Genomic DNA, 21,608 nt, shown 5'->3' with positions numbered 1-21,608 from the left:
CAAAGGGCAGTTTCGGTCTTCGCCGCCTCTTCTTCCTCTGTTACTCTTCTGAGCAGGTGCCTTTCTTTGTACATGGCCGTTCTAGATGTGTCTTCTCTCTTGTTAGTAATGCAAGCTGATTTTATTTCTGCTCGAATATCATACCTTCTATGATAAGCAAGGGTGTCTCCTACCATCCTCCTAAGCATTCTCATTTCCACTAAATGGAGAATCTTCTCTTCCTTGTTTCTTAATGTCCAGCATTGAATGCCTATATCATGCTTGGTCTTGCGTGTTTGTAAACCTTGCATTTCTCTGTTCTCAAGCACTCTTGACATCTCTCGAAATTTAGTCCAACCTGCCTGGTTTCTTGCTTTAACATCGTCCTCACAACCATGATTCTTGTTGAGGTCACTCCCAAGGTACTTCACTTTCACAAGGTCAGAACCACCTGTGTAAACTGTGCCATCCTTCTGCTTGTTGCATTCTGTGTTCCCTGTTTTTCTTTTCATTAACTTTCAGACCTTCTTGTTCCAATGCTTCCACCCAGTTCTTTAGTGCTTCCTGGGCTTCTCTTCTCAGTTCATACAGGGGCTCATGAGCTTGTTTGGATGGTACGAAGGCAGATCAAATACAAGCAAGAATTTGAATGTACCGCTGCTGTTAGTGATAATTCTGAGGCGGGGTTTTGCCAAGATGTTGGTGGAGCTGTCTGGAGAAGGGTTTTGCATGTGTGAACGACGGTGGATGGCTGGGCTGCTTCAATACACCATAAGTGCGCTTCTCTTCTGGTCACATAAAATCAGCTTCATGGTCCGTATCGCACTTCAATAGATTCACAATTAAGTATTTATTTTCCACCTAGTCGATACAATGATTGATTAAGGCAATTTTTAATGGTCAAAAGTGGTACATGTTTCGTATATTATCAACATCTTCAGCCACATAACACTGTTTAGATGAAAAATGTATAAAATTGACAAAGTAATGCTTTAGAGGAAGTGTCCTTAAAATTAACATAAGATTGACAAGATTAAAACAAAAAAATAACTCAAGAGAAAATATATAAATTATTTCTACAATAGAAAGCAGTCGTCAAGGAAACACTTGTACAATATTCCATAGAGAAATTGTCCTAATAAATATTCTTTTCTTAATAATTCATGAAAAAAGATCAATTTATAAATTAAAAATTATACAATTTATAAGTAATTATCGAAATGAAGAAATCCTGATATCACAGTGCGGCTCTTATTATTAATGTAGATGAAGATATAACTAATTCCTGGTTGTCAAATCTTATTAAGCCTGCTTTCCTTTGGAACAGTAACTCCTGTCATTCTTTCACAGTTTTGCGCCGGGTGTAATATTGATGATGCGTTCTTCCTTGCTCTTGCACCTGAGGAGGTGGAGGAGCGGGGGATATAGGTGTGTCAAGAACTTCCTTGCTGTCACCTATAGCTTCAACTGAGGAGGAATAAGTTGTAGGGCTATCTGTAGGAGGAGAAATTCCAATTCTTTTTTCGTGATCCTTCTCAAGCATTTTCAAATATACTAGAATTTGATAATATAATGGATTCTTATATTCTGCAGCCTCATTAAGGTTATCATTTTTCTTTACAAGTTGGTCTAGATGAATGTACAGGTCTTCATATGTGTTCATTAAGCTGCCCTTTTTTAACCTTTTTATGATGGTCAGGTCTTGTTCTATGTTGGTAAATTTATGACCTGTGGCAGTCATGTGTGATCCCATTGCTGAGAATCTTCTATGTTGTTCAGCATTCACATGTTCCAAATATCTAACTTTAAAATTGCGGCCAGATTGTCCTATGTATGTATTCTTACATTCAAAGCATGTGAGTTTATATATTCCGGAATCAAAAAATTTATCTTTCTCCGAGAGATTTATTGTATCATGGTTGAAAATACTATGTTTCATGTTGTTATTGGTGGAAAATGCAATTTTAAAATTTTTTCTCTTAAATAAATTTGTTATTACATGAATGTTTGGATTATTATATGTGAACTTGATATATTTTTCAGTTTTACTAGGTTCGACTGCTAATTTAGATTGTTGCTTCTCCGAAAATTTATTAATTATTTTATCAATCATGTTATTGTTGAAACCATTCAAGAGGGCTTGTTGTCGGATAAACAACAGTTCTTTATTCCTTTCAGATTTGGATAAAGGAATACTAAACGCTCTGTTAACGTAACTATAATATGCTGATCTTTTTTGTGCCTCAGGGTGTAACGAGTTGTTCTTGATAGGCACAAAAAAGATCAGCATATTATAGTTACGTTAACAGAGCGTTTAGTATTCCTTTATCCAAATCTGAAAGGAATAAAGAACTGTTGTTTATCCGACAACAAGCCCTCTTGAATGGTTTCAACAATAACATGATTGCTGTTGTTTATCTGACAACAAGCCCTCTTGAATGGTTTCAACAATAACATGATTGATAAAATAATTAATAAATTTTCGGAGAAGCAACAATCTAAATTAGCAGTCGAACCTAGTAAAACTGAAAAATATATCAAGTTCACATATAATAATCCAAACATTCATGTAATAACAAATTTATTTAAGAGAAAAAATTTTAAAATTGCATTTTCCACCAATAACAACATGAAACATAGTATTTTCAACCATGATACAATAAATCTCTCGGAGAAAGATAAATTTTTTGATTCCGGAATATATAAACTCACATGCTTTGAATGTAAGAATACATACATAGGACAATCTGGCCGCAATTTTAAAGTTAGATATTTGGAACATGTGAATGCTGAAAAACATAGAAGATTCTCAGCAATGGGATCACACATGACTGCCACAGGTCATAAATTTACCAACATAGAACAAGACCTGACCATCATAAAAAAGTTAAAAAAGGGCAGCTTAATGAACACATATGAAGACCTGTACATTCATCTAGACCAACTTGTAAAGAAAAATGATAACCTTAATGAGGCTGTAGAATATAAAAATCCATTATATTATCAAATTCTAGTATATTTGAAAATGCTTGAGAAGGATCACGAAAAAAGAATTGGAATTTCTCCTCCTACAGATAGCCCTACAACTTATTCCTCCTCAGTTGAAGCTATAGGTGACAGCAAGGAAGTTCTTGACACACCTATATCCCCCGCTCCTCCACCTCCTCAGGTGCAAGAGCAAGGAAGAACGCATCATCAATATTACACCCGGCGCAAAACTGTGAAAGAATGACAGGAGTTACTGTTCCAAAGGAAAGCAGGCTTAATAAGATTTGACAACTAGGAATTAGTTATATCTTCATCTACATTAATAATAAGAGCCGCACTGTGATATCAGGATTTCTTCATTTCGATAATTACTTATAAATTGTATAATTTTTAATTTATAAATTGATCTTTTTTCATGAATTATTAAGAAAAGAATATTTATTAGGACAATTTCTCTATGGAATATTGTACAAGTGTTTCCTTGACGACTGCTTTCTATTGTAGAAATAATTTATATATTTTCTCTTGAGTTATTTGTTTGTTTTAATCTTGTCAATCTTATGTTAATTTTAAGGACACTTCCTCTAAAGCATTACTTCGTCAATTTTATACATTTTTCATCTAAACAGTGTTATGTGGCTGAAGATGTTGATAATATACGAAACATGTACCACTTTTGACCATTAAAAACTGCCTTAAGCAATCATTGTATCGACTAGGTGGAAAATAAATACTTAATTGTGAATCTCTTCTGGTCTTCGAAATATGCGCGATGTCACCTGCGAAGTGTAAACTTGCTGGTGCTTGACCCTGGATTCATTGTATCATGATGTCTATTAATGAGGTTGAAAGGTAATATGATGTGGCTAATCCGTGGTGGATTATTTTGGACTGTGAAGACGAACAGGTCGCTCAGTCCGGCTGCACTTCTTGCTCTTTTCTTGCTGCCCCCATACATATCCTGAATGACTGCAACACATGTTACTTCCTGTTTCTTGAGGCTTTCCTAGATGAGACTTCAGGGAATGTAATCGTAGGCCTTCTTAAGGTAGGTGAAAATGTAGTGCAGAGCTTTCTGAAACTTGCGATGTACCTCTTCCACAGTCCTCATAATATGGGTTCCATCTGTTGTTCCTCCGCCTTTTGTGAACCCTGCTTCGTTTTCTCTAATCTCGGTCTCCAGTTCTTCGTAGCGCCGGCCCACTATGAGCGTCACTACCCACTTCATACAGGAGCTCATGAGCTTGCTTGTATGGTACAAAGGCGGATCAAATACAAGGTGTCCAGGGGAAAGGTTTAATATAAAATTTAATAACTTGAGAAATAGTAGAGATATTTACTTGCGGTTTGTTTCTACAAGTAGGGTAACTCAAAATGAGTCTTTACATTCCTAATAAACCTTGATTTGCGCACCATTAGTGGCGCAACAGACATATAATCCGTATTCCACTTCTGTCCAAGTGTTCTGCAGCATTGTAGGCGTAACATTTGCGATAACTGCACGAATGTGATGACGCAGATCTGGTAGATCACGTACTGGTGTCTGGTACACTTTATTCTTGGCAAACCCTCACAGAAAAAAATCAAGTGGTGTAATGTCGGGGCTTCTAGAGGGCCAAGCAGTTGATGAACTACCTCTCCCAATCCAGCAGTCTGGGACCTCACGATTCAAGAAATCCCTCACAACTTCCGCATAACGGCATGGTGCACCATCTTGCTGAAAGATCACGTCGCGAAGTTGTTGCACAACATACTGTTCCAACATGTCTAGGTAATGTGTTCCATTAACTGTAGGCTCCGCGAAGAAGAATGGGCCAATAACCCTGTCCTTCAACAATCCACACCACACATTTACTTTCGGAGAGTCCCGTTCCAACTCTTCACAACATGGGGGGGTGTTCAGATCCTCATATGCAACAATTGTGCTTGTTTACCCTGCTGGAAATATGGAATATAGCCTCGTCCGAGAAACAGACCGAATCGAGGAATGCCTCTTTTCCATCATTTTTTGCCAGAATTGTCTCCGCGAATGCATTCCGTAGCAGCCTGTCCTGAAGTTTGATTTTCTGACAAAGCTACAGTTTCTATGCCTGTAGGCGCAACCTTTTGTGGACGACATCGTGTACTGTCGAACGAGGTGACTGTACTGCCTACTTGCTTATGGAATTGACTTACGAGGGCTCCGCTTGAAGGACTCGTGGAATAAATCAACAATATCGTAATCTATAATCTTAATTTCCGTATTGACGAATTACACAATTAAAAATAGGAAAGAATTTCCACCAATCAATACTTGTTTATTGCTTATATTAAGCTACAGGAGCGGTTTCGACCCCACATGCAAGGTCATCTTCAGCTGAACCGTGAATACATATTTATATGATGAAGCTTTGATTAAATTGCATTGTCAAGGGAATTTCATATGATGATGTGCATTTAGTCACATACAAATGGGGCATGTCTTAACGTGAATTGGCATATGTCAGTGTGTACAATATTGCAACTGTGTGTCTAAAATATTATGTTGAGGTCCTAAAATTAGTGTATAAAACATATCTTCACTTAAACTAACCTATATATATATATATATATATATACATGATAAAATACAATATATAAAAAATGTGCACAAAAAGGTTTTTTATATATTGTATTTTATCATGTACATATATATATGTTAGTTTAAGTGAAGATATGTTTTATACACTAATTTTAGGACCTCAACATAATATTTTAGACATACAGTTGCAATATTGTACACACTGACATATGCCAATTCACGTTAAGACATGCCCCATTTGTATGTGACTAAATGCACATCATCATATGACATTCCCTTGACAATGCAATTTAATCAAAGCTTCATCATATAAATATGTATTCACGGTTCAGCTGAAGATGACCTTGCATGTGGGGTCGAAACCGGTCCTGTAGCTTAATATAAGCAATAAACAAGTATTGATTGGTGGAAATTCTTTCCTATTTTTAATTGTGTAAATCAACAATAGCCTCTGAAACTACGTGCTTGGCGTGGCGGCCCAACATCGACAGCAAGGTCCCAGATTCTCGAAGGCGCCTGTCCCCTTTCATGATTGTTATGTAAGTGGGATCATAATCAGTTGGTAACAGTCCATACTCACGCAGAAATCTATTTTGTATTAGTGTAATGGATTTTGTCTCCGCGAGCGAAAGCACACAGAGCACCTTCTGCTGTGGAGTCCACATGGTTACTGGCACGCTTCTCGTGAACAGTGCAGTTATGCACATGTGGTACCACCGCAAGCGAACACAGAAAACATTTTGAGTTACCCTAGTTGTAGAAACAAACCGCCAATAAATATCTCCATTATTTCTCAAGTTATTAAATGTTATATTATTATACCTTTAACCCGGACACCTTGTATAAACAGGAATTTGAATGTACCCCTGTTGTTAGTAATAATTCTGAGGCAGGGCTTTGCCCAGATATTGCTGGGGGTGTCTGGGGAAGGGGTTTGCATGCGCAAAGAACGGTGGAGAGCTGGGCTGCTTCAGTACGCCATGAGTAAGCACGTTGTGCACACGTCTCTTGCATAACGTATCATAAATTGTTCGCAAAAGAGAGCACCAAACCTTCTGAAATTTCGAGACAGCTCCGCACGCAGTTTAGGAAGAAACCCTTTCGCAGACTCGAATGTATGAGTGGACTAAAAAATTTGTGGCAGGAAGAGAAGCTGTGGAAAATGAACCTCATGAAAGGAGACCGCGGACAAGCATCGCTTCAGACACCATTGTTGATATTCGTGACATTGGTGAAGATTGGCAAGTATAAATTTCACAAATTGTTTTAGCCTTAATAAGATACGGAAGTGTTCAAATCATCATCGCAGATAAACTCCATTTCAGAAAATTGTCTGCCAGGTGAGTTCCTCGTCTCCTCAACCAGGAGCAAAAACCTTTACACCAGGAATTTTGTCAGAGACTTTTGCTTTGCTAGGAGGAGGAAGGAAAGGATTTCTTGCATTGTGATGAAACTTGTAAGTATCATTACACCCCAGAGTCAAAGCAAGCATGGAGTGGCAGCAAAGAGACGGAGCAGGTCCGGTCAGCATGCCTATCTGCTGGAAAGGCGCTTGCAGCCGTTTTCTGGGACTCCGCAGGCATTTTTCTGATAGATTTTCTTCACTAACAAAAGACAATTAATGCAGTCTATTACTGTCACCTTTTGGATAAAGCAAAATCTGCGTATCGCAACAAGCGATCCGAAAAGTCATGCTTCTCTTTGACAATGCAGAGCTGCCTACTGCGTCTTTAATGCAGGAAAAACTGGAGGAAATTCACTGGATACCTCTGGAACACCCTCTGTACAGTTCAGTTTTATCGCCTGCGACTAATATTTTTTGGACCACTCAAACAAGACCTAGGTGGACAGCGGTTCGATGATGATGCTGATGCAAGTGTAGAAGAGTTCATACGCAACTAGCTCCGCACACGTCCCTCTTCTTTCTATCAGCACGGGATCAATAACTCACCAATCCAATGGAGAAAATATGTATCAAAGGCAGGACACTGTGTAGAAAAGTGATCTTTATATGTGTTGTTTTCTTTTCTCTTTCTCTCTCTCTCTTTTTTTTTTTAATGCAATAAATTTTAAAACTAATTCTCGTTTATATTTGATCCGCCCTCGTAGTTTGTGCACTGCCCTTCATTACCTTTTCTCTTGCATACTGGCACTGTTACTCTCCCAGGCATCTGGTGTCCTGTGCTCACTCAAACTCTGTTGGTCAACCTCATAGAGAACTGCACACCATTTGAGACAAGTGATTTAAAAGTCCCATTTTCTATGTTGTCAGTATCAGTGGCTTTGCCATTGCCCATCTTCCATGGCTTCTTCTCTTCCTCATCCTCTGAGAATGCCTTCAGTTCCTCCTGCCAGTCTTCTACTTTTATCACTATTTCAGAGTCGGCAATGAGAACTCATATCTTTACCCTTCATGCAGACTACTGCACCAGTGTCTTTTCATCATGTTCCCAGACTCTCAGCATTCTTAAACACTTTCACTCTCCCTCTCTTCTATTTAACATTTTGTACTACTGATAATGGTAGTGAAATTATGAGTCAGAATAGTTGTGAACTAATCTGAAAATGCTGATTTGGACAGGCACCTGTTTTTGGACAGTTTAGCAACTGCAACTTTCACAAACTACGCGCTTGTGCGCCGGGTCGGTCAACAATATGTTAATAATTGAAAATTCACATTTACTGGATATAGATAAGTACATAAAATGACTGCAGTTCAAAAATCTTCAAAAGTATTGTGACAAAACATTGAATTTTATGATTAATACTAAAATGTGCATGAATATGCAAGCTAGTGAAAACATTTGCACCATGACAAATTGTTGAAAGAACACCAATTAGAATTCACAACGTGATATTTTGCAACATATTTTGTGTTTGGTATTTAAATTACAATTGTTATATCTTGCAGATGTTGGATACGTTATTGACAACACTTATACGTGAACTGCAGAATGAAAATGTTCCTGGTCGTCAGGCTGATGCAAAAGTAGTGGCCCGTCGTTTTGTTCGCTCTGTAGCCAGAATTTTCGTTATCTTCAGTATTGAAATGGCACCTAATACCACCAAGAGAAGAGGGTGAGTATAATTTTGATGCTTTTAAAATGTCTGATATCCCTGAAGATGGTTTTCCGTGGTTTCCCATTTTCACACCAGGCAAATGCTGGGGCTGTACCTTACTCAAGGCCACGGCTACTTCCTTCCCAGTCCTAGCCCTTTCCTATCCCATCATCGCCATAAGACCTATCTGTGTCGGTGCGACGTAAAGCCAATAGCAAAAAAAAAAAAAAAAAAAAAAGAAATGTCTGATGTTGTTTACTTCATGTTTTAAAATGCATTTTTTCATACTTGTAACAGTAATTCTTTTGAATTTGAATTAGAACATACTGGCTAATAGTTCATTTGAGCCAGGATCTGGCTATGAGCATGCTTCTCCAATTAAGATTCTGTCTGAATATGCATTACGACAGTACGTTAGTAAAGGAATAGGAGCACACACAAAGAAAGAGTACAGTGACCAAGTTTGTTTTGGGTTGAGAGAAACTGAAAGACAACCACGAAATCAGAAGAGAGCAATTTTTTTTTTTACTATTTATTTAATTGAACCAGTGAATATTTCAGAATGGCCCAGGTGTAATGCTCTCCGCTCTTATTACAATACAATGTAATTAGTTTCAATGAAATAAGTAAAAAGAAATTGAAGAACGAGAATCCTTAGAAAGGATATAAAAAGAAAAAATGACTTGTCAAGTATGTAACATCTGCAAGCTATTGAAAATATGAAGTGAATAAACGGTGAGTAAAATAAGTATAAATACCAAGACTGGGTGCCACCTGTAAAACAATTACAGGAATATATATCTATGTAGAGCAATGAGGAACTCCCTCTCCCAAGGCGACGGTCATCAGGCTGACAAAGCTCCAGACTTCTTTATAACCTTACCTGTTTACCCCTGAAATTGGATGTGGGTAGCATGCCAGGTTCATCCTCACTCCACTGATAAAAAGATTTACTGCAAGTTTCATTCCATGACTTTACTCCCAAAATAATAAAAAATATATATTAAATACCACAATAATCATCACTTGATGAAACCCACTTCAGATTGCCGTCCACAAAAGCAACTTACGAACACCTACAACCAACATAAATCATTACTTGACAAGACCTACTCGTTGTTTACAAAGGCAAATATACACACTACTACCACCAACGAAATCATTACTTTCATTAGATATACATTTCTTAACATACCTCCAGGTAAGAGTTCCGCTACACTCTCCACTGTTACAGAACAAAAATCGTATTCTGGTAAAGAAAAGTACGACGACTTTCTCTACGTACGGATGCAACCTTCTTTATGAAGAGCATCCCTAACCTTATTTACACACTTTTTCATCGACGTCTTGAGTCTTTCCCGACTGCCGCACAGGTTAGTGTGACGCCTCACGTTTCTCCGACTGAAACTGCATACTCGGCCGACGATTTCCTTTACCAAGAATTAGCTCTGTGCACAACCACACATCCACTACCGAATGTAGATTCGGTACGCATCACCACATCCACTGTACATTATCTCGGCGTCTAGTATCAAAACCGGCCAAGTCACTCAAGGCATATTTTTCAATATGGATGAGAAACCTGTAGAGACAAAGCAATGATGATCAGAAAAGATTTTTTTTCACAGTTATATCCTTAATGGTTTAATACTTAAATTCCGCTGTTTTGAGAAATCTAACTCATAATTAACCCATCTTTTTTGTTAATTTAAATTTTGACTTGGCCGTTTTTGTTGCAATTTTGTAAAATTTCTCAAGGTATGAATGTAAATCCTTCAGTTCACCACTCGGAACAATATCCACGTTACAGCACACAAAAATGACAAAATACGAGCACAGCGGAAATAGGATTGCTTTGGCGCCAATGACGGTAAGAAGCCCGCCAATACGTAAATGAGTGTTGCAAACGAACAAAAACAAAATATTATGACTTCAAAGAATATACATTACAAGGAACGATTTTGCCTACTGATATTATCCCATTGTTGCTTAATGTAACAACATATGATTCCAAACAATAATGCTGCATCATAAAGATTGTCGCTCGTTCCTTGACTTGGCCGGTTTTGAATTCACTGGCTGCATGACTTGGCCGATTCTGTTGCACGACCGAGAATTCAGTGCTCTATAACATGAAGACATGGACGATTTTAAAGCATATTCTTGTTTCACCTGATAGTGCTATACTTCTACTTCAAATTTATAACCTTAACTCATTTTCGTAAATTTTGTGACTTGGCCGGTTTTGATACTAGACGCCTCAATTATAGTCTAATTACTATACAAAGTTGGAATTACAAATAAACACTTAGTAGCGTCTTCTACATAACAGCCACCAGAAACTCGTAGCATCAGCGATATTTAGTGTGCTTACTCCGTAGGTAAAATATACTTAAGAACAATAGAGCATCACCTAGGAATCTGAGCAAAGTAGCTCCCACGCACCGGTCCGAGCGAGAAACACACAGAATCAAGAACACAAACAGAATCAGAGTCATAACGAATTGCCGCACACGCGTACATACTTATATAGGCTTGCTGCACATGGTTATAGTGTCCTCTGAAAAGTTTACTAGTAGCAGCGCTCTCACAGGCACTTCTTCACGCATCACTCAGTCAACCCAACCTCGCATAAAACAAATCCCTCGTATTGGCTATTGTGCATCTGATGTGACATCGAACGTCCATTCAAGTACATCCATATTGATCCACTCCAATCTTCAGCCTATACTACCTGCTGTATCCCGTGTTTCCAAGCCACTTTGTTGCAACACATTCAACTGACCGTCCTTCCCGATATAGTCGCTGTTTTCCCGGTTGCACAATCCTTACGGCTAGGCCATATTTACAGACTCTTACCCAAACGGAAATTTATACAAAATATAATGACGCACATGTACAATATTCCCTAAATACACATTCTTCTTATAATATTACGTTTTTACATTCTAAATAAACAAAATTACATGATTTTCCTGACTTTAACATTACAAATTATTTTACAAAATTTCTTAACCTAAAATTTGGGGATCGTACTTTCGTAGGTTACAAGTAGTAATGGTCGGTGGCAGCATGTTTTACTCTGCTACTTCATCTGTTTGCACTGAGTGTTGTTTGTGCATGGTTCTTCCAATGACTAAACAAACCAATTCTAGCATGACACACCCGTCTATACAGATTGCACTTGAAGGATGGGAGGAAAATGGGTCTGCATGTGACAGAGCATGCATATCAGATCTCATAATCACTGTAATAACTATTCATAATCAATTTCTCTCATCCCTCATTACTAGTATTATAGGTTCTCTTACTGTCCAAGGAAAAAGCCCTGCCAGAAAATGTCAACCTTACTGTCCAAGAAAAATGAACCTAGGAGAAGGCCAAGAAAATGCTGGATGGCAGTAGTAAATTCAGATGTGGACAAGAGTGGTCTCTAGTGGGAAGATGTCCTGGAACGGAAGATTTATGAAGACGGGAGGACATGGTGTGTGCTTGTACTCCATACCTGGCAAACTAGAAATGGGTTGATGATGATGGCAGGGTTTGGACAGAATACTATTTTATATTTTTATGAGTATTTTCATTGTACTCCTGATACAAGTACCTCATAGATCTTGCACCTCTCTGTTCTGAAATTCAGAATATGTAATCACCATTGAAAGATATTCTCTGAATGCTGTTGGCAACGTAGCAGAGTTGATTAGGTGCTCATCTGTGTTCAGCGTCGTGAGATCAAATGTGTAAATTGTGAATGTTATGGTTTTCTGTGTGTGAATAAAATTACCTCCACTAAGAGGTTATATTACTTAATTTATTTTATTGCTTCATTTATTAAAAAATTGAGCTTCTAATAAATGATTTTTTAATGAGAAATGAGAGGATTGTCAAATATTCTGGGTGAGGTTTTTTTTACTGAATATGCCTATTATTAGAATGTAATCTGAAAACGTGAATGTAAATTTCTCAGAGTGTAACCTCATATTGTGTTCTTCAGTCTGAACAGCATGTCGCAGCCCCTTGTTAAATGCAAGCGAGTGTTTCAAGCCCTGATCAAACTGGCTGTGGAGGAGTTGTGTGAAACTGCTGACTCGCTTATTGCTCCTGTTCGTCTGGGCGTCGCACGACCTACTGCACCATTTACTCTTACTACTTCCACAATGGATGTGATTACTGTAAGTATATAGTATACAATGTGGAAATGTATCATACTCTTTTATGAAGAGCTACTTCTGGACTACATACTACAATAATCGAGAAGCAGGTTAGGAACACACACAAAGGATACTAACAATGACATGTTAGTGTAGTTAAAGGTAGCGACAATGAGAATGAGATTAGGATAAATATGTAAGCACAGAAAGAAAAGGACACTTTCTAAGTCTCGTGGTGAAAAATGCTCACAATTTTGTTTCCTGTAGATGCATATCCCACTCTTTTTAGTTATCTTTGAGGGAACCCTATTTGTTACTGTTTAAGAAAGTACCTTATAAGCGTGAAAACTCTGCACGTGATTAAACATTGTTTGGAAGTTTACACCAGGGAGGTGATTGCGTTCCTGATATCTTAAATCCTGATACACTTCAGCTTTGCACACGTCTGTTGCCTCGTCAGAGATACAATGGAAGTCTGCTATAGCGAGTACGGCATATGAGAGCCCTGTTATAACGGCAGTTTTTGTCTCTTCCTTCAAAATTCCTATATTAAACTGTTTATTATCCTTCGATTACAACAAGAGCCTATCACTGCTGCATCTGTTATTACGAGCGATTAAGCATGCGCAGTTTTTCTGCTACTTATATTTATACAGCCCAGCGATTATGTTGCTTGCGATCAATCGTATTCAATATCGTTTCCTCGCTATGTCCACTAGCGAGCACTCTCGTCTACATTTTAGGGCAATGTCTGAGTCGATTAGTAATACCCGTCGACTGCTGTTCTGTAAAGAAAATTTGAATTGAAAGAGAACATATTATCTTAATAAATGCATAAATAACATGTCCTATAGCAGCTGTTAACTCGTAAAAAATAAAGGCTGAATAAATAATCGCTTAATTTTAATGCTAAATACTGCAATTAAGTAAGAATGTGATACACCTCAACATATGGCAGAGCACATCACTGATTTTAGAGGTTAGTTTATTTTTTTTTTCTCGCATCTGTTTAAATTTCAGAAAGGCTATTCCCACTTACATTTATATCAAGAAGGTTATCATTCCTCTACTGGCGCTCGGAATATGTTTTCATGATATAGTATGGTTAATTTAGGTTAGGTGACACTGTTTGAATAAGAAAACTGAAACGTTTGCCACAAAATGCGATCGAACATCTTCGGTATGGTGCAGTTTCCTTGCTATGTGCATTTGCGAGCTCTTTCGTAGACATTCGAAGGTGATGTTGGAGTTGAACAGTAATACCCGTCGAATGCAGTTCCTTAAAGCAAAATCCAAATGGAAGAGAACATGTTTTCGTAATAAATGCATAAATAACGTGATTGATAGCAGTTGTTAAATTGTTAGAAATAAGGGCTAAAGCAAACAATCGCATAATTTTAATACTGAAATTAAGTAAGAATGCGATACACTCCAGGTATGGCAGAGCCCATCATTGATTTCAGAGGTTCAATTATATTTCCTCGCATCTGTTTAAATTTCGGTAAGGCTATTCACATGTAAATTTATAGCGAGAAGGTTATCACTTATCTACTGGTGCTTGATATGTTTTCTTGGTACATATGCGATTAGGTTAGTTGATGCTGTTTTGAATAAGAAAACTGAATAATTTGCCACAAAATGAGACCTTCGGTCTCATTTTCTCTATGTACATTTCTGAGCTCTCTCGTTGACATTCAAAGGCGATATCGGAGTCGGTTAGTAATGCCCATCGACTGCTGTACTCTAAAGAAAATTCAAAATGAAAGATGATGACATGTTTTCGTAATAAATGCGTAAATAACTTGGCGATAGCAGGTGTTAACTCGTTAGAAATAAACACTGAAGTAAACGATCGCTCAGTTTTAATGTTATCTACTGAAATTAAGTAAGAATGTGATACGCCTCAAGATGTGGTGGCGTGCATCTCCGATTTCAAGGGATAGCTTATATTTTCTGGCGTCAAGTTAAATTTCGGAAAGGCTGTTCCCATGTAAGATTTTAGCGCGGAAGTTATCAAATGTCTCTGTGCGCTTGAAATATGTTTTCATGATACATACCCAGTTAGGTTAGGTGACGCCGTTCGAAGAAGAAAACTTTTGCCACAGAAGTCTCTGGAGTAATACTATATTTTTTTCAGAATGAAATTAAACATAATATAGTTTCACGCACTATCGGATTTTGAAAAATAACAAACAAGTAAGTCATAGTGTGGATATTGTCCACAAAAACGCAAGTTTTGAACAAACCGATTACCGTGTCATACAGATTTTAATGTGTATGGAGTTTTTCCCGACTTGAACGGAAAAGTTGGATATAACGACAATCCGCTATAGCAAGGACATTTTTCACTGTAACAGACTTCGATTGTATATTAGTCGTGTGTTAGATGCGGCTGCAAGTGCAAACATATTCGGAACATCAAAGAGAACTGACTATTGCCAGAAACTTGCCACTGCAACCAAAATGAATGCAGCAAGGTAGAGCTACAACCCACATCGCAAGGAGGTCATTTGTCCTTCTCAAATACACTCTGGAGATAAATTAATTTCCCATGGCCTCCCCACTCCCCAGATATCTTGTCCTCAGTTGCCTATATGTCAGGAAGACTGAAAGAATCAGTTTTCTGATTGGAGGACCTACCTAGTAATGTTCCCAAATTACAACAGAAGTACAGTCATTCTTATGTCCTTGTGGCAACCTGTTATTCATCCACGTGTTCGACAATCTAGATAATTGTTGTAAACAGCATGTGAGACTTGCAGGTGCACATTTTGAACACTTCCTTTACCGACACAGGTGTTGCCGACAACACCTTATGTTATAATTATGCACCTTCATCTTGATGTTTAAAGCACATTTGTAATTTCAGTATTATTTGTTTTGCTGCTTACTGTATACTTTCATCCTGGGCATCAGAACAGTGTTGTGGGTGCAGTTATTTAATGTTCAGTTTATTGTTACTTCAGTATTATTGGTTGAAATAAAAATTTTATTTTATGTAGGATTCCTTCCTTGTAGTTAGGTGATAGTACTACAGTAGAATCTTGATAATTCGAAATCGGTTAATTCAAAATCCCGCCTAATTTAAATTCGAAATGTATCCGCGTCATGATAGAATGCGTGTGTTGGAACGTGGAGGAGCAGCTTTCCGCACTTGCACTCACTTCGATGTGTCTACAGTGTGCTTCATAATTGCTAAGTTGAATTAAATCTGAATTCTTTTGTACTCAACCTTTTATGGAACGCTGTAATATCACGCATCAGGCAGTGTGCGGGAAGACAGACTCTGTGAATACTGGCGATGCCGACAGTAGACAAAAAAGCATGACTCATATAATCAATTCGTAGGCACCGAACAATTTTGTCATTGCCGATGAAACTGCATTGCTTTCTTTTAATGCCGAGCCCAAACGGTCTTATTGTTTTAAAGGAGAAAGTGTCAGCCGGGGAATTGTTCAAGGGTGGGGGTCATTGTAGGCCTACTGTGTTGCAATGCACACGGAAGCGAGAAACTTTATCCCCTCGTCATAGGAAAGTTCGATAAGCCACGATGTTTTAAGGGCGTCGGGCACTTTCCGTGCAAGTATGATGCATCTAAAAATACAAACAGTACAGTAATCCAAAAAAAAATGCATTTACACAAGGGAACCAGCATAATTTATCCTTGTTTTTGAATTGTGTGGTTTCTTTTTCTTTCATTGCGTGACGTTGTTTGTCAGTGATTTATCCAAGTGTATTATTTGAACATTGTGAATGCACCTTATTGGATACATTTCGAAAATAGTTTTTCCCATGGCATTTGAAAGGTTTAAACTGTGAATTGAGGTGATTGCATGCATTAATGGGTCTTAGAATACCTTGTTACGCGGCAAGTGTTTACATTTCTGAAGTACGAGAGAAGTGCCTTGGTGGAAATCGTACAAGGATAGCCATAGGAAAGTTCTATTAGCCACAATGTTTTAAGGGCATCGGGTACTTTATGTGTAAATACAAGGCATCTAAAATGCATACAGTATAGTAATCCAATTAATAAAGCACTTGCACATGGCAGCCAGCATAGATTTCTCCTCGTCTTTGAATCGTGCATTTTTCTTTCTTTCGTTTCTTGAAGTTACGTTTGTCAGTGAGTTATCCAAGTGCATTATTTGAATACTGTAAATGCATCTTCTTGGATACATTTTGGAAATAGTTTCTTTTACTGGCATTTGAAAGGCTTAAACTGTGTATCAAGGTTAACTGCATACACTAATGGGCCTTACAATATTTTATAACGTGGCAAGGGTTGGCACATCTGAATTATGAATTGGCAGTTAATTCGAAATCACTTAATTCAAGGTCCGGTTTTTTAGTCCCAACGACTTCGAATTAACGAGATTTTACTGTAGTTGCTTTCATTTTATGCAACTGTCTTGTTTTAATTTTACTTCACTTGGAGGGAATCTAACCAAATTTAAAAAAATTTGATGTTGCTTATGTTTGAAAATAGTTTATGGACCTTGCTGAATTTGTGCATCTTGCTTCCTTCAGGGTTCAGAGGAATTGTTCTCTGTGGAACCTCTTGCACCTCATACTGGTTTTCTGAATGTTGGAAGTCGTCCTGTGGGATCTACTCTTTCCAGCTCAGCCCGTGGAGCAGAGTCGACAAGACCTCTAGGACTTACGCCTAATGTTGTCCGAGCTGTTAGAGCAGCTGTTGCCATGGAGTTGGATGATGCCGAGAATGCTCTGGAAGGTCATTATATGTTGTATATTTAAGTTACATTTAACAGTCTCTCTTTGTTGCTTTAAGGCCAATTAACACATCTGTGAGGTGTAACTGTGTTTTCCTTTTCCGTATTCGCCCTTTCCGACATGAGTTTTTCAAGTGTACCGTATTTCCCGGCATAATCGTCGCATCCTTTATTTTCAATACAAAAATCGGACTTTAAACATTTAATTGCATAATCGTCGCACGTCCAAATTTTGTTCACCGATCCGGATAAAAGGTAAATGGAACTGCAATGTAAGTTGCACATGAATGCGCAATTTAAATACCTGTATCATTTATGGGCAATTTGGCAACACAGTCACATTTGTGAGATGTTGCAGAACGTATAAATTAATGATACCGGTATATGTAGGACGCATGGCTTACCGGTAGGCTATCAGCAGTTTGACAACGTAGTCGCGAGACAGTGTAGAATTTATTCACCGCCTACATATTATGAGTTCTCATTTGAAATACGTAAGGCTGTAAGTTATCGCTTATCGGCAACGTCGCCAGGAAATACTGAACACACACTTGTCTTCTAGTAGACAAGAGGTCCGATAGAAATCTGCATTGTTTCAACCACCCGGCGCAACAGTCGCAAAGGACCTTGGCCTAGCAAGCGACCGCTGCTCAGCCCGTAGTCCTGTGGTCAGCACGACGAATACTCATGACCGTTATTCTTGGCTCTCTAGACCGGGGCTGCCATCTCACCGTCAGATAGCTCCTCAATTGTAATCACGTAGGTTGAGTGGACCTCGAACCAGCCCTCAGATACAGGTAAAATTTCCTGACCCGGCCGTGAATTGAACCCGGGGCCTCCGTGTAAGAGGCAGGCACGCTACCCCTACACCATGGGGCCGGCTCCTGTGTTATAGCGCACGAAGTGAAATCCAAGACGATAACACAGATTTCCACGGAATTATTCAGCTCACGGTCAGCCGAATTATTTACGATGTCTCAGTTGTCATCACTAGAATCTTATCTTACTACTACGTCATAAGTGTCCGGGCATGGGATGAAAACTTTTACCCAAGCAGTCCAGATAATTATTATCCAAAGGTATTAAAGTTTCATTTTATAAACTCGTCAGTAATATAATGTAAAATCATCAATAACTGGGAAGAAATATTAACCTAATTACCGTATGTTTAAAAGAAATTTAAAAAATGAACGTTACTGACGTCTCGGAACACGGTCAACTACAGTAAATCTACACCACGTTAGCTAGAGCGATGTATGAAGACGTCAGTGCTCCGGTTTGCAAGCTTTCCGCAAGCGCACTAGTGTGTCGCAACCAACGAGCTCAACTGGTAACAAATTGCTGCATGCTTCCTTGCTGCCTAACAGTATTGGCTGCTCTGGAATGGACAGATCACAGATGCATTTATTTGTTTGTGACTGACGTGATTACTGTAGACACGTGTGCGTGAGAATTTTTTTAAATTTGTGTCTGGGGTGTTTGTAGAAATAATTTGTTTTAATAGTGAACAATTACGGAAAGTCATTTATATTGCAAAACATTAATGTGTGAAGCATTTATAAGCGATTATAGCTAAATGTAGAAACTATTCTGCGGGCTTCGAGCTAATCGTAATTGCCTTCGCTGAACAGCATGGGAACAGAGCTGCAGAAAGAAAATTTTCAGTGAGTGAAAAGTTGGTGCATGACTGGCGGAAATTAAAAAACAAGCCAAAAAGCACTAAACCCTTCCAGACGCACGTTTAGAGGTCCTAAAACAGGGAAGTTTCCTATAATTGACGAAGAAGTGTTTATGTACGTCAATGAAATACGTAGCAATGGCTGCAGTGCATCATATGAAATGTTACAAATTAACCTTTTCATTACTGAGATAAATTCTCTTTTGTAAAAGCCCTGTGCTGAATTATTTTTAATAATTAACTTTAATACATAAAAGTCAGAAATAAGGTGGGAAAAACCAGAGGGTTCTTGCCTGATTGTCATATATTTTTATACTAATTATGGAAGGTCCTAAACTGATTTTTCTAACAAAAAATTAGCTATATGTTGCGCAGGAAATTCAAGGTTGTCAAACATATAAGGCCAACAATTAGACAAAAATCGAACTAATAATTAAAAATAACAGTAAAAAGATGATCAAAGCACTAGGAGAGGTAGGACAACAGTGGATGTACAGGGTACTAAATATAATCTGGAAAGAGAATGTAATACCCAGTGACTGGAAGCAAGGAGTCATCATCCCATTGTTGAAAAAGGTGATAGAAATATACCATCTACAGAGGTATAACTCTGCTGTCACATGGCCTTAAAATTACGAATCCATCCTTGAGAGCAAGATTAGAAAATATGTTGAACCTATACTTGAGGAGGAACAACATGGATTTAGACCTCATAGATCAACTATAGACCTCGGTTTTGCCACCAGAATGCTCTATGAGAAGTATTGGGAGAAGGGTAAAACACTTATAACTGTTTTTCTGGACATCGAGAAAGCATATGACCATGTACTACGCAGGCATACATGGGAATGTTTGAGACATAAGAAAATCCCTGATGACATCATAGCGCGAGTATAACGATTATATGACGAAACCAAGTGATGTGTCAAGGTCCAGGATTGAAGGTCAGGTTGGTTTGAAACGAAGAGTGGAGTCCAGCAAGGAAGTTGTCTTTCACCACTTCTCTTCATAATCATAATGGATGAAGTTTTAAAAGCAGTTAAGAGAAAGGATCCAAGAACTAATGCCCTGGTTTTTGCTGATGATGTAATGGTATGGGATGAGACAGAAGCGGAAGTACAAACTAGACTAGATCTCTGGCATGAAGCTTTTACAACCTTAAGTCTCAAAATCAGCAAAACGAAGACAGTTGGCTTGGTGATGAGTAGAAACTCTCCAACTGTTCATCTAAGAATTGGAGATGAGGAGATGGATATTGTAGATGACTTCCAGTATTTAGGTAGGGTTCTGTCATCAGACAATACCATACATCAAGAGATTAGCAACAGAATACAGAAAGCTTCCAAATACTTTGGGATGAAACATTTCCGTTAGTTTCCAAGGTCAGCTTGTATAAAATATATCTAGTACCTATACTGACGTATGGCCTGGAAGCAGCAACACTTACTGGACCAAGAAAGAGTCGTCTTCAGGCAACAGAAATGAAGTTTCTCCGTTCTTGTCTACAAAAAACAGAAATGGATAAAATAAGGAATGTGGATATCCGACAACAGCTTGGATTGGAAAGAAGCTTGCTGGAGACTCTAGAAGTGAAGAGATTGCAATGGTATGGTCACATGAAAAGAATGAACCCTCACAGGACTCCTTGAACATACTTTGACCACAATGTTCCTGGGAAGAGACCAAGAGGAAAACCTCATGATGTTTGGGAAAAACAGATAATGGAGGACCTTGAAATTAGAGATGCAATCTGGTGTTGCATATATGAGCAGCATCCGTGGATGGATAGAACAAACTGGAGGAGGCTCGTACACAACCGCACCCAGCTTGCTGGAGCGAGGAAATGATGATAATGAGTATAAAGCTCAACTTACATGTTTCAGTGGCTACAGGTGGTCCTAGCTGTCCACTTCCAAGCACTGATATATAACTAAACTGAATACAATAACTTCAGGGGTGTCTAAATTGAGTAAAAATGTATCTAAAATTTACGGTAAAATGTTATTCAAGATAAAACACTGAGAATGAATTAAAAATCCTGATACACCTTGGTTTGATATCAAAATTTAAAAAATGGTCCAGACCAGTTAATCAAGGGTAGTACAAAACTGGTAATTCCAAAACTGTGGGTAGCCTACTTTTTTTTCAAATCGCATGTTTTCTTTGAAAGTGTTCATTCGCACGAAACAAGTTCATCTCCTTCATTACCTTATTAGGGTATGGTAGTTTCCGAAGCAGGGGTGTACACAGAGTCCGATGTACCGTACTGTTCTTCATGTGTTTATTTTATTCTTATGGAGGTAGTCATGCAGTAGTGGGCTCGAATACCAATTATCGATCCACAGAGTATGCCCTTTTTCATACATATCTCTACTTTCCTCTTTTTCTCATCAAGCGTGGTGTTTGAACACACATGGCAGTACCTGGCAGGAAATCTCTTCTTCGGGGTGGGTGGTACAGGG

General features: G+C 38.3%; 1 protein-coding gene across 4 annotated transcripts in view; it reads left to right on the top strand.

Annotated features, from left to right (window-relative positions):
• hyd (E3 ubiquitin-protein ligase hyd) overlaps nt 1-21,608 on the top strand; it is a 544,651-nt gene that overhangs the window by 303,206 nt on the left and 219,837 nt on the right. For all 4 annotated transcript variants that reach the window (XM_067158035.2, XM_067158036.2, XM_067158034.2 and 1 more), the window contains exons 24-26: nt 8,439-8,605; nt 12,582-12,759; nt 17,266-17,470. In XM_067158035.2, coding sequence (XP_067014136.2) covers nt 8,439-8,605; nt 12,582-12,759; nt 17,266-17,470 — 550 coding nt within the window. The remainder of the gene's footprint in view (nt 1-8,438; nt 8,606-12,581; nt 12,760-17,265; nt 17,471-21,608) is intronic.

Source organism: Anabrus simplex, chromosome 14 (genome assembly GCF_040414725.1).
Source record: "Anabrus simplex isolate iqAnaSimp1 chromosome 14, ASM4041472v1, whole genome shotgun sequence".
NCBI classification, from domain to species: domain Eukaryota; kingdom Metazoa; phylum Arthropoda; class Insecta; order Orthoptera; family Tettigoniidae; genus Anabrus; species Anabrus simplex.
Note: the sequence above shows the minus strand (reverse complement) of the source record. Positions and strands in the feature narration are given on the sequence as shown.